The sequence below is a fragment of the Chelmon rostratus genome, chromosome 13 (genome assembly GCF_017976325.1).
Source record: "Chelmon rostratus isolate fCheRos1 chromosome 13, fCheRos1.pri, whole genome shotgun sequence".
Lineage (NCBI taxonomy): Eukaryota > Metazoa > Chordata > Actinopteri > Chaetodontiformes > Chaetodontidae > Chelmon > Chelmon rostratus.
Genome location: NC_055670.1, coordinates 16,355,545 through 16,368,244, shown reverse-complemented (window position 1 = coordinate 16,368,244; position 12,700 = coordinate 16,355,545). Strand labels below are relative to the sequence as shown.

General features: G+C 39.3%; 1 protein-coding gene across 1 annotated transcript in view; it reads left to right on the top strand.

Annotated features, from left to right (window-relative positions):
* cps1 (carbamoyl-phosphate synthase 1, mitochondrial) overlaps nt 1–7,106 on the top strand; it is a 52,701-nt gene extending 45,595 nt beyond the window's left edge. Inside the window, exons 35-38 of the mRNA XM_041950104.1 lie at nt 2,741–2,800; nt 2,986–3,098; nt 5,227–5,356; nt 5,471–7,106. Of these exons, the coding sequence (XP_041806038.1) occupies nt 2,741–2,800; nt 2,986–3,098; nt 5,227–5,356; nt 5,471–5,584 (417 nt within the window). The 3' untranslated portion in view covers nt 5,585–7,106. The remainder of the gene's footprint in view (nt 1–2,740; nt 2,801–2,985; nt 3,099–5,226; nt 5,357–5,470) is intronic.
* The last annotated feature ends 5,594 nt before the right edge of the window (nt 7,107–12,700 follow it).

Here is a 12,700-nt window from a genome sequence, read left to right as displayed (position 1 = left end):
AATACAGTTTTTATTCTCCCTTTAAATCCTGTGCTCTTTGTGTGACAAATATGATAATATTTGAAATTAAGGCCGTGAACCTGTCGCAAAACCAAATCAACAGGGAAACTGGAGATTGCTGCCTTATCCAGTGTTGCAAATTTGTGAGATCTTGCTTCTTTTCAAGCGTGTTTTCTGTAGATTCTTTAATTAACAAGACACACTCTATTGTTAAATTCTAGCGGTATAAAACGGACCTTACTATTTTTATCTGAACGATGACCCATCTTAGCTACAGTATTTTTAGAATAATTCAGATTCCTTCACTTTGTTCGCACAGCTTTGTGTTTATATGGGCTTGATTTAAAGCAGATTTCTAACTCACAAGATAATGCAATGAGAAGGCAAATAAAGTGAAATAGAAAATAAAACTAATTTGACAAGTGGAACTAAAGCAATCTTTGCACACAGCACTAAAATGCTGAAGTGGCTTCAGGGCCAATCTCCAAAGACCTTGGGTGGCCCAATAAAAGCCTGCTCTCTTTCGCTCAGCCACACCCTCCCCAAGCACATGTTTTTCCACTTCTATCCATCAAAAAACAAACAAAAAAATATAATTTTTTTTTTAAATAAAGCCAGAAAACGCAGCAGTCAGAGTGAAAGTACAGAGAGTTGTTGCTGATGACACACCCTGGTGTAAACTGGCAGGTTTCACCTCATCTCATCACAAATCTTTGGTCTGAAGTGGCCTTTATTTAACAAGGCTGAACTGGAGTAACTGCCTAAATACAGCTGTGCAAAGCTAGAAGAGGCACAAAAACCAAACAATGACTGTGGAAGACTATTTACAATTGTGTTCAAAATAATAGTGCGTTTAAAAAAGTGAGTAAACATCAATAAATTGTATTTTAATGAACACAAATCCTGTGGCCCTTAGACCCAAAAAGAACAATCTTACTCTCATCAATCCACAAAATATTACACCATTTCTTTTTAGGCCAGTCAGTGTGTTCTTTGGCAAATTGTAACTGCTTCAGCACATGTCTTTTTTATTAACAATGGGACGTTGCGGGGGCTTCTTGCTGGTAGCTTGGCTTCACATAGACGTCGTCTGATTGTTACAGTACTCACAGACAACCTAAGATCTTCTTTGATCCTCCTGGAGCTGATCATTGGCTGAGCCTTTGCCAGTTTGGTAATTCTCCGATCCATTCGAATGGTCGTTTTTCTTTTTCTTCCTCGCCTTTCTGGTTTTGGCTGCCATTTTAAAGCGTTTGATATCAGTTTAGCTGAACAGCCTATCATTTTCTGCACTTCTTTATAGGTTTTCCCCTCTTTTATTAATTTCTTAATGAAAGAACGCTCTTCTTCAGAACAGTGTCTTGAACAACCCATTTTACTCTGTTTTTCAAGGACAAATGCACAGCCAGCATGTGCAGCATCAGTTGCCTTGATCCTTAAATAAGGGCCACCTGTTTAACACCTTTTTTTTTTTTTCTCACAGAATCAATGACCTCACTAAGTGAACTCAGCACTGCTGTTTTTTTTTGTACACGCCCCTTTCAGTTAATGAGTCAGTTTCACAGAATCAGCAGCATGCACATCATGCCTGTTGGGTCTATTGGTTTCTATACCTTTACTAAACCTTCTAGAAACTTACTTGCAGTGTAGAAGTTGAAATTCTAACCAAACCAGTGATTTATCTTGCTAGTGATGTGGGACTGCTAATTTTTTTAACACAACAGTATGTCTAAAACACACTAGTGGAACACCGAATATGCCTCTGTTTGTTGTATGTCGTCAACAGACTGACTGTAAACTGGCACATTTATCACCAACACAGGACTAAACTGAATGATAAAAAGTACCTAGATAACAATGGCAACCTTTAAATGAATGAGAAAAAACCCAAACTTGATTTGACTAACATTCTTCAAATACTACAGTCAGCACCAAACCCAGATATCCAAAGCAAATGCTGCCGCTCAGCTGTATTATACATGAAGTGCTAAAGCGGTATTTAGAGGCATTAATGCATTCAGTCAATAGAGAGACGCAGGGGGAGGCAAACATTGCAGAGCTACACTAGACAGCTAGAACTCAGCCAAGGACGCATCTTTCTTCTTCCTCTTTTTCCTTTACTTTAGTGTCATTGAGACTTTTACCTGAGCTTCAGCGATTGAGCAGGAAGGAGAGGGCTTTGAGTGAAAAACAAAAAGTACAACTGGAGTTCCTGCTGAGCTCGGAAATTATTCAGCCAGAGTTGTAGCAAGCAGTCACTGTTTGTTGTCACATCGAACACACGAAATGTCTCTCCAACACTCAAAAGTTAAAAAAAGCTGCTCCACAGCACTCCACATCTCTCATACTCTGTTTGGAAACCTATTGGTATGATTCACTAGATATATGTACTGCAGTCAATAATGCCATCACATTTCATATCTGAAAATATAATGCTGTAACTATAATACAACAAAAAGTGACGGTGTCTGAGTACATCCTGGAGCCACCGTTTCAGCACTTGTTCCTGTGAGCTGCCCCACACACTATAGTACCTTGTATACACACGTGCATAACAGTTAGACATCTTTACTCTTAATTACCATCATGCTAAAGGCACCATCATTGCACAGTTTGACTACTGATTGGAAAAGGGGAAATTTAAAGTAAACTTTCAAAGATGAACTGAACAAAAGTTGTCTTTTCTCTGTTTTTATAATGCTGCATTTTGTTTTTTCCTGCTCCCCTCCCGTCATCCCAGCATTCTTTCCGGCCCAATTTTCTGGCTACAGCCCACCAGCTGAAAGAGGAGGGATTCAAGGTGAGTATTGAAAGATTGTACGTTTCAAACACTACAGAACAGACTCCTTATTGAAATTCAGATGAGTGTTAAAACAGGTTGATGGAGCTTCCTGGTTCTTATACTTGTACCCTTATTAAAAAAGACGTACCTCAATAGTTTGTGACATTCGGTGTATGTAATGTTGCCTCATTTCTGTCCTCTAGCTCTATGCTACTGAAGCCACTTCTGCCTGGCTGTGTGCCAATGATGTGCCTGCTACTCCAGTTGCCTGGCCTTCTGAGAAGGAAGGAGACACCAGTTTGCCCAGTATTAAGAGGTTAGGAAATCATTCATTCATCCTGAACACTAAATTGATGTTTTACTGCTTTTGACACATTCACAAACATGGAAAACAAAGCCAGCTAATGTGAAATTCCGAGACAAAACTCTAAGACTTGCTTATAGTTTCCCGAGGCAAAGCTTAAGTTATACATGAATCGTGATTCATTAGATTCAAAATTGGGATATCTAATCTAATATCTAATCAGATACTGCCTTAAGATCTAAGGCCATAGCCCCTTCATTATCTCTGTAATGTGCTGACAAGATCAAAGAACATGTGGCAGACTTAGAAGTCCAGAATCATTGCATTAGCCAGAAATAGGGCTTGAACAGGGAGGATGAGGAAAGTCTTACGTCAGAGCAATGCCAAGTCAAGTTTGGGGAAATTAAAAAAGCAGCTGAAGCATGGTGGTTTTCATCTGGCCCGGTCCAACAATAAAGGAAAAATATAACATATACACTTTTAATATTCAAAAAAACAGGATAACATCAACTGCCATTGCACTTTAAGTGAAGCTGACGTCATTTCTTCCGGTTATTGCTGAAATGAAACATTCACTTTCAGTTGTCAAACATACAACCTTTTTCAAACGTTCCAGCAACATAGAATGATTGTAGCAGGCTGAGTGTGACTGCAATTTCGAGGTAATGATTCCACAAACAAGTCATGATCATGCTACAATGAAGCCATCTGGACCATATGTTTGGAAATGAGCTGGTGAAGAGGAGGATGTAAAAGGAATTTAATAGGCCTAGACCAGAATAACACACACACACACACACACACACACACAAACAAGGTTGGCTGGCATCAGCTGTGCGAGGTGGCATAGAGGCCAATTCTTTATAGAGAGGAACATGACCTTTGTTGTCAATGTTGTCTGTCCTCCATATTTTGTATTAGAATTCAGTCCTAATTCGAGGCTGTCTGTCAAAGGCCTTCAGATGAAAACAGTAATACAGAAGTCAGGGCTTTACTCTTTGTGTCCGTGAGAGTGAGTGAGTTTGTGTGTGTGTGTGTGTGTGAGACAGAGAACAAAATTAATCGAAACACTACTAAACTAGTGTGCAGTATATCAAGTTTATTCTCCTTTTTGGCAAGGTGTTTACATTATTTTTTTCAACTTTTTTGTGACCAAAAAAAACTCACAAGCAAGGAAAATTAATAAACTAAACTTTGTTTTTCACTGCTTTAAGAAAATAAAGACAGTTGTGCGTGCAACCTTCAACTCAACTAGCCTTTAAAAACAAGACAGGTATCGCTTTATTTGGCACATGCTGGTAAGGAGGCAGATCAACGAGCAGCAGAGCCCTAATGTACTGTTGGCATGACAAGTTCATACAGCAATCATTGTAGCAAAGGATTGCCTACTTGCATATCCAGCAGAAACAGGACAATATAAATCTCTACCCAACTGGCTTGACCTGAAAAGGGAAGTAAAATTATCTGGGTCACAGTCATTTTGTGCTGGGCAGGTAGTTTACTAGTTTAAGCTAACAGTTTTATGTAGAGGATCAGTGAGAGCCTGCAGAACCAAATCAACGTGGCTAAAAGCTGCAAAGAGTTGCACAAACATGGTGATACCAAAAATGCCTGGTCCAGCCGACACAAACACGCAACTCTGGTGAACATACTCAGTGAGTGGTCTTACACAACAGTGCAGGTAACAAATATGAGTCCTCAAGGGGGTGATTTAAAGAGCTATTCAGAGTGATTCCATGACATGCCATGTTTTCTGTTGCATCCGTGTCTGAATGAAGAGGAGACGAAGTGTCATAAACATGTCGATGCATACAAGCATGTTCTGCTAGGGCTTTGTCGAACTGGTCAGCCACGGTTGTTTTGAGCATAAGTGAACCCAAACACAAGGGGTCGTTGTTTCATGCTATAGAACTCCTACAGGGAGTGTTGCATTAAAGATTTTTCAGGTGGCACACTCCAGAACGCAACAATGCATTAAAATCAATCTTGAGTAGCTCAAAACATCTGCATTTGCAGACTTGCATGGACTATGTTTGTGCTCTTAAGTGTTGATCAGAGGTATCAATTGTATTATATTGCACAGGGCACTTTAAGTAATTTAGTTGTATTGCTTTGGTTGTGTTATCTCTGTTTTTTCTAGACTGATCAGCGAGGGTCATATTGATTTGGTGGTGAACCTGCCCAACAACAACACTCGCCACCTGAAAGATAACTTCAGCATCCGCAGAATGGCTGTCGACCACGGTGTTCCCCTTATCACCAATTACCAGGTCAGTAAATGCTACGCTACCAGCAAAAAGTGGTGATTCTCAATAAATATTTACATACTCTCTGTCTCTGTCATTTGATTGGCTTCAGCTTAACGTTTTGTTCCTGTGTATTAGGTGGTGAAGTTGTTTGCAGAGGCTATTCGCTATGCAGGTGAGCTCGACACTACCAGCCTCTTCCACTACAGGCAGAAAGATGGCCAACAAAGAGTGGTTAGCCAGCAGAGCTAAAGTTTTCCTTTGTGAAACAGGAGTATGAAGTGTGAGCAAATTTCTGTCATACAGTTTCTTAAAAGTTCCTTCCGTCTGATTTGCCATCCCATAGTGTCAAGAGGGAGTAAGTTATGTTAGTGGCAGGAGTTGCAGTCTGTCAGGAGTTACCACGACCAAAGCAGAATAATTCATTCTATACCATTTACAAGCAACTTTTGGGTTGAAAGGTTGTGAAAAATATCTGGTTAATAATTACAAAAGGGTTCTTACAGTAATTCAAGTCTGACATTGTTAATACCCATGCAGCGTCAGTTCAAAACATGCCTGTTTGGACAGGCCAATTACTTCCCCTCCAATATTGAATGATATCTATAATCAACTGGCTGCTGTCATTACTAATAGCTAGCCATTTGGGACCAGGCTATTTCCAGGAACGATGCTGTTCGACGATGTAACAGTTAATAGGGGTCCCCTCTCAATACACTATATAGTGTGTACCTATGCCGGCACTAACACACTACTCATAAATATGTCCCGTAGATCTCACTAACTTGTAAAACATCAGCAAAACACCCGCCAAGTGTGAATTTAATTGGATGAACAGTTGTTGAGGAAATCGAAGGACATACATACATACACGCAAACAAAGACTCCCTCCTTTTCAGATTAGTGCGTTGTTAAAAATGGATGATGGACCAGATGCTCTGCAGATATTTGGCAGAAGGTCAGAGGTCAAATAGACCCTGACAGGAAACACCTTGAACAACTAAAAAGACAAAACAATCATGGCTGTAGGATCAATACCAGCCAGAGATTTGTTTCACAACCTCACAATGCAGAAGTTATACTGAATAATAGCCAATGAAGTGAGCTATAAAGCATTAAGAATTATTAGTAATAAATAGACCTTTAGTTACAACCTATAAGTCTCTTACAAAGGCTGACCAGAGAAGGTATTCATACTGCACTCAGGGGTTGCTGGTGTTAGTGGGGTTTTTTTTGCTCTTAGTGGCTTCTTTTTTAAATTTGGAGGGCCTCTGTGAATGAGATATGATTTAAGTTTTCAACTTCTCAGCACTCTTAATACCAATGGTTTGGCCAAATGCCTTTTTTATTGATGTGGTCTAATTCATACATTTTTGTTTAAGATTTAAAATGCTGAAAATGTACTCTATAGTAAACATGTACTATATATGCATGATTTTTAAAGAACTGTAGATAAGGTATCTGTAATGAAGGTAATCCTTATGCATTTTCTTTGATGAGACGGAACTTTTATTTTTCAAGAGTTCCAGCCTGTAGAAGTAGCTTTGAAGTTTGAGTTTGATGACAACTGATCTGTTTATATATTTGGATTTATGTGTGTGTGTATATACTGTATGTTTCAAAGAGTCTGCGTTTGAACCTGTTGTGGATTCTAAAACTTCAGTGCATTTAACTATACTCTGTATAGCAATAATCACCCACTCTTACATTTTGTTGTTCATGTTTGTGTTACGTAAGAATCTACTGAACCACAATGAAGTTTTCTCTCACATGATATCTGCTCTGTGTGTGTTGTGTTTGCACTGGACATGCATTAAAATCAGGGCTTTAGAAATCAGCTTTCTCCTCCCACAGCAGAGCCTCAACACTAAACAGCCCATTCAAACACACAACACAATACAGCTGAATTGAAAAATGAGATGGTGTACTGTTATGCACCAAACTGAATAACAGTTTGGTACAAGAGGTTATTAAGAAATCTAGCATACTGACTCTGAAACAGTGGATTGTGTATACTGTCGTGTAGTTTCATTGCTAACAGTATGCATATAGAAATCCAAAAAAAAGCACAATCTTGTAAAACAGCTGAATCTGACAGAAATATAGAGTGTGGAGTAACCTCAACTTGTGCTGTTCGTCAGCTTTCTTTTAGTGGGGCCTCCACATGTAGTTAGATGAAAATGCAAAAACAATGACTCCGAGGGTAAACTCCACGCCTCATAAGAAAGTGCAGCTTAATAGAAACATGTACAAACTCTGAAAACATCTTCACCAATTTGACAACACATGCAGCAATTCTCCAAATAGAGAAAACACAACCAGAAATGTGGCAAGGAGCACAGATGCATATTAAAGGGAACATTCACCCCAAAATAAAAAAAAAAAAAAATCTTACCTGTTGTGCTATTTTTGCCATGAGTTGCACCTCTGGAGATATCGGAGTTCCCTCTGCGCAGTGATACGCTTGGTGGTCTTGGTCCCGTAACTGCTCACAACAAGGTCTGTGGATTATCTGGAGTAACCGGGTCATGATTTCTGGAAAGAGACATTGACATTTGAGTTCTTCAAATTTATATTTTTGGCGCATGGCTCAACACAAACCTTCAACAGAAGGCAGACATGTCTATAGCCGATATCCCCAGAAACACGACAACTTACACCAAAACAATCTAGATGGATGACTAGCACTACAAATAAGATTAAAAAATATATATATTTGATTTTAGGGTGAACTGTCACTTTAAAACCATTCGTAGTATAATCATGCCATTGGGGTTACTTATAGTTAAATGCTACACATAGCAATAAACTAAAAATTTATTCCAATACACTCCTCATCTAACAATGGTATTATTGTGTTCCTCTGCTAGCATAACTGCTCAAGGTTCCATTTACAGACTCTCCAAAGAGCACTAATATTGATCTGCCTGCAAATCCTTGGCAACCTTCCTCCAGCTATTTGACCCCATTTTACCAGCCTCACTTCTCCACCTCAGCTTCTGCAGGCAACATGTACTGCATCTGCCTATAGCACTGTGAGATCCACAAATAGTTCAGCTCACTGGCCACGGATTAAAGCCAGAGACTAAAAGGCAAAGGGGGTACCTCCTATCTACACAACAAATGTGGTCTCACTGTTACTATACCATAATCATTACCGCCACTCAGTGGTAGTGACGTAACACCTATTACAGGAGCCCTAGGGATTGTTCCATTATTCAGAAACAGGGATATCTAAACCAGCTTACTTTTGATCTGGTCATGATTGATGTTTGAAAGAGCCAACTGCTACGTTCTGTCAGTGAAGATGCGAGCGGTGTGAAGTAGTCCAAACCACGAGGGGCTTCATAAACTTCACTGAATTACGCACACACACACTACTATTGTGTGTGTATTCTCTGAATGTACAAGCACATCTACCGTAATAAGCCGCAATGGTTGCCAATATGACATTCATTGTGGGAGAGAGGACCCCAAGTGACAAAGCAAACCTCCACGAGGTCATCCACCTCACAACAGAACAAACTGAAAGCTACACAAGGATATACACGCGAGGTCGGTCTGTCGCCTCCAAACATGCTGACCCAAAAGGTCAGCGTGCTGTAAGGAATAATTCTTCATAAATGTTAACTCATATCTCTCTAATTTAGAACCAAGTTTAGTTGTTTATTATTCAAGAAGTAAAAAGTGCAACTGATGGGGAAAATGCAGACAAAATGTGCAACCATGTCGTCAAAGAATCCACAGTTATGTTGCCATTGACTGCTCATGAGGAAGCATAACTGGGGTGTGGGCAGACAAGCTTTAGAGTTTCCACCTATAGTGAACACTTGAACAGCTACTGGTTTAGTGTGACTTGCAAAGTCTTGGCTTTGGTGTTGGCCAAGGATGTGAGACCATGAGTGTGAGAGAAAGAGACAGAATAAGCTCAGGTGAGGAATCTAAATATATCCACAAATTCTTGTTATGTACCTTGCGAGCCAGAAGAGAAAGAAGTCCGCTTTTTTTTGCTTTCCTTTAACTGCCTTAGACACAGAAATGATCAAACTCTGTATGAGCAAATTCTCAGATCCTGTTCAGTAGAGCTAATTCTACCTCAGCAGCCCAAGGCCATCAGAGTCACGATTCACTGCAGGTACAGTAACCAAGCAACAGGGCTTGTGGTGTTCATTGCTGACAATAACTCCAAGGTGGACCCCTATGCCTTGAGCAATATGTCTGCAAATCCCACTTTGATTAAAGTGCACTGTTGTGAAATTTAACCTTACTTTGTTATTATGACAAACTGATGTTCTGTTTTGGGGTCTCCTGGCCTTGAATCCTCGAGGGGCACACTGAGGTCTTAGATCCTATGTGAGTCTTCCTTGGGCAAGCAAAATTACAGAACTTAGTGAAGCAGGATGAAAAAATAGAGGAACTGATGGGAAATAGAAACTGGATTTCCGGCTAAGGTTTTAAATTACTACCACAGATGTACACAATACCACACACCATCATCTTTGTCAACCAGTGTTTAGGCCAGGATTGTCTAAACCGGGCCCCACCGTTTTCTTTTTTTTTTTAGGGGTCATCCAACAAGGACAAAAAATACTGTGAAAACTAGACACCTGTACATCTACTGAGTGCTCGAAAACAAGATTCTAAAATTATATGTGAATTGATATTACACATATTACATTATACATATATAACCAATTAGTGTTTGATTACAAATGCATAAGGAATATGTGAAGAAATGAAAGTTTTAAGGACATTTTAAAACTATATCAATCAAAAATGCCAAGGCTCTATGCTACTGACGAATATTTTTTTGAACAACTTTGAGGAACTTACACATTCATCTGTGTTTAAAAAACTAATTTTTAGCACAGCTAATCTCATATAACCTCACAATATCACTAAACACACATTTAGAGATAACAGCTACAGTGTATTGCGGGGGTACTCAAAGTTAGGCATACTCATTATTATCCACAAAAAGAGGCAAGAAAAAGTGCTATTGTAGTTCATGAGATGTTTAATAAGGTGCAGCAGCTGTTGTTTTGACACGAAAAATGTGATGATCAGAGTGAAGACATGCTTCTGTCAAAACAAAGCAACATTAACTCTGTGTTCTGGACATCATCATCACTCCAGATCCTAGATAAGCGAAATGTTCATTAACAGTCTCTTCAGCTCTGGTCCAGGACTCACAGAGAGGCTGAGAAAAGTCAGAAACAGGCCATGAACTGTAAAACTAAGGTTTCATCATCATTTCTATTTGCAATTTCAATTATAAGCTGACCTAAGATCATTCTGCCAGCTGTTAGCAACTTTGAACTTTAACATGAATTACAGATGGTCGGTGGCAGTAACCATATGTGCAAACATGGTCAAAGTCAAGTTGATGATTAACTGTAAACATAAATACCTGCAATTAACAATTTGTCTTCTGTTCACTCTAGGCCACTGTCACAAAACATGGCCTCATATGAGCTGAAACAAATTCCCTATTCAACAGCAGTAAGGTCTAGACAGCCAAGGTCTTTTTCCTGATATTGGAACCTGGCTAAAATAGACCAATAGACCATCTATTTGACTCAACCAGCTGATGGATAGACACCTAGTCTACCAAGTGTCTGTCCACATGCAGCATAAATTTTAACCAAATTTACAGAAAATCAACAAAAGAAAACGCAAAGTAGTGTGTCTTTCCATCCACTATGATTATGTGAATATTAGAATATAAATAATTGTGATCAAGCGACTATGTGATGATTGCGACAGGCCTACATAAGGCAAGTAGCAGCTCATGTGGATCTGCTTCGGCTCACCTATGTCTATCACAGCAATGTTTTGTCTCAATACATATTACTGGGTGCTCATTCTGAGTTATGAACTTACAGTACACATATCACAAGATGTTTTTATGACTAGTTTGATTTACATTTTACGCTTTTTGAGGAAATTCTGAATGTCAATTGAAATAAATGTGTAGCCTTAGCGTGACTCGCTCTCAGACAGACAGGGAAAGAGCAAGCCAGTTCTTTGAAGAGCTTCGGTAATTAAATTCAGCAGCCAACGTTAATACATAGAACATGAGTGCTTGTAAAGGAGTAATGGAAACTACAGTTAATCATAGCTGCAAAACAGCAGCCCAACTAAGAATCTATCCCCGCAAATAAAAAAAAAGATGTGCCTGCTCAAATCAAACAGAATAATAGACACTGTCAGACTGTTTTTTTTTTTTTTTTAAAGAAGAATGAGGCCATTCTGAGCAGCCATGTCCAGAAATCCTAAATAATGCACTGTTTCACCACATCCTCCTCTAGCTGGCATGACGAGAGACCCGCTGCTTTTCATTGGAGGAAAAAATAAACCTGGCTAATTGACATGCGTTTTTCATGCTGTGCTAAATGAATTATTTATGGAGGTGAGGAGCAAGCAGGGCTTAGAAGACAGTGCATCCTTGTGGGATGAGTCCCATAGTTGTTGGAGGCCAACTGCCATGTGTGTAAGTGTGCACAACGGGATGTTACAGGCCCATCAGTTTCTGACCACATGAATAAATATTTGAGGAGCTTTACTGACGCATTTTTCAGCCTATAGGACATAGTCTGTATATCAGACTATGCACCAAGTGGAAAGCGCATGTCTTGCCTACCTTGATATAAGAGAGTGGCTGTTTGGTCTCCTGCCAGCATGCACACAAACACACATGCACATACACACAATCATAAACTCAAAATTAGCGCATACTTTCTGCACATGCCGTTTCAGTATGTGGTAAATATCATCCTGACAGCAAGACGCTACCCCATTAGCTGTAGTTGAATCTCATTTCAGTAGGTGATTGTGCAGCTTAATTGTTTCCCAGGCCATCAAACGCTTGCCATCAGATACTTCCATGCTGCTACAACACATGCACCTATTGTTTCAAAGGTTCTTCACCTCATGGGCTTTAGTGTCATTTACAACAAGTTATCCTGTCTACAGTAATGGATGGGCTTCACACATGCGTAAACCTGAGGAAAAAAGCATTGCCTCCATACAGCAGACAAGGGTTCATTAGTATCTAGACATCTGTTCTCAAGTCACCTCTTACTGTCTATTATGTAGTCTTTGAGCCAGAGTTATTCAGGAACTACCTGCTAAGTGACTTTTTTTTCTCGTTTCACCCATGATTTGTACCTTTTTGTAAAGTGTGACCAAAGAAACAATGAAAGGGAAAACTACAATTTATGTTGCAGATATTACTATCAAAATCCAATCAGAATTTCCATTTAGATTTTTTTTCTCTCATGTTTTATGTTTTTAATGCTCAAAAATAAAGACTGATGATTTTGAAAACATTTTATTTTTGTAATGAAATATATGGAAAAATACAAA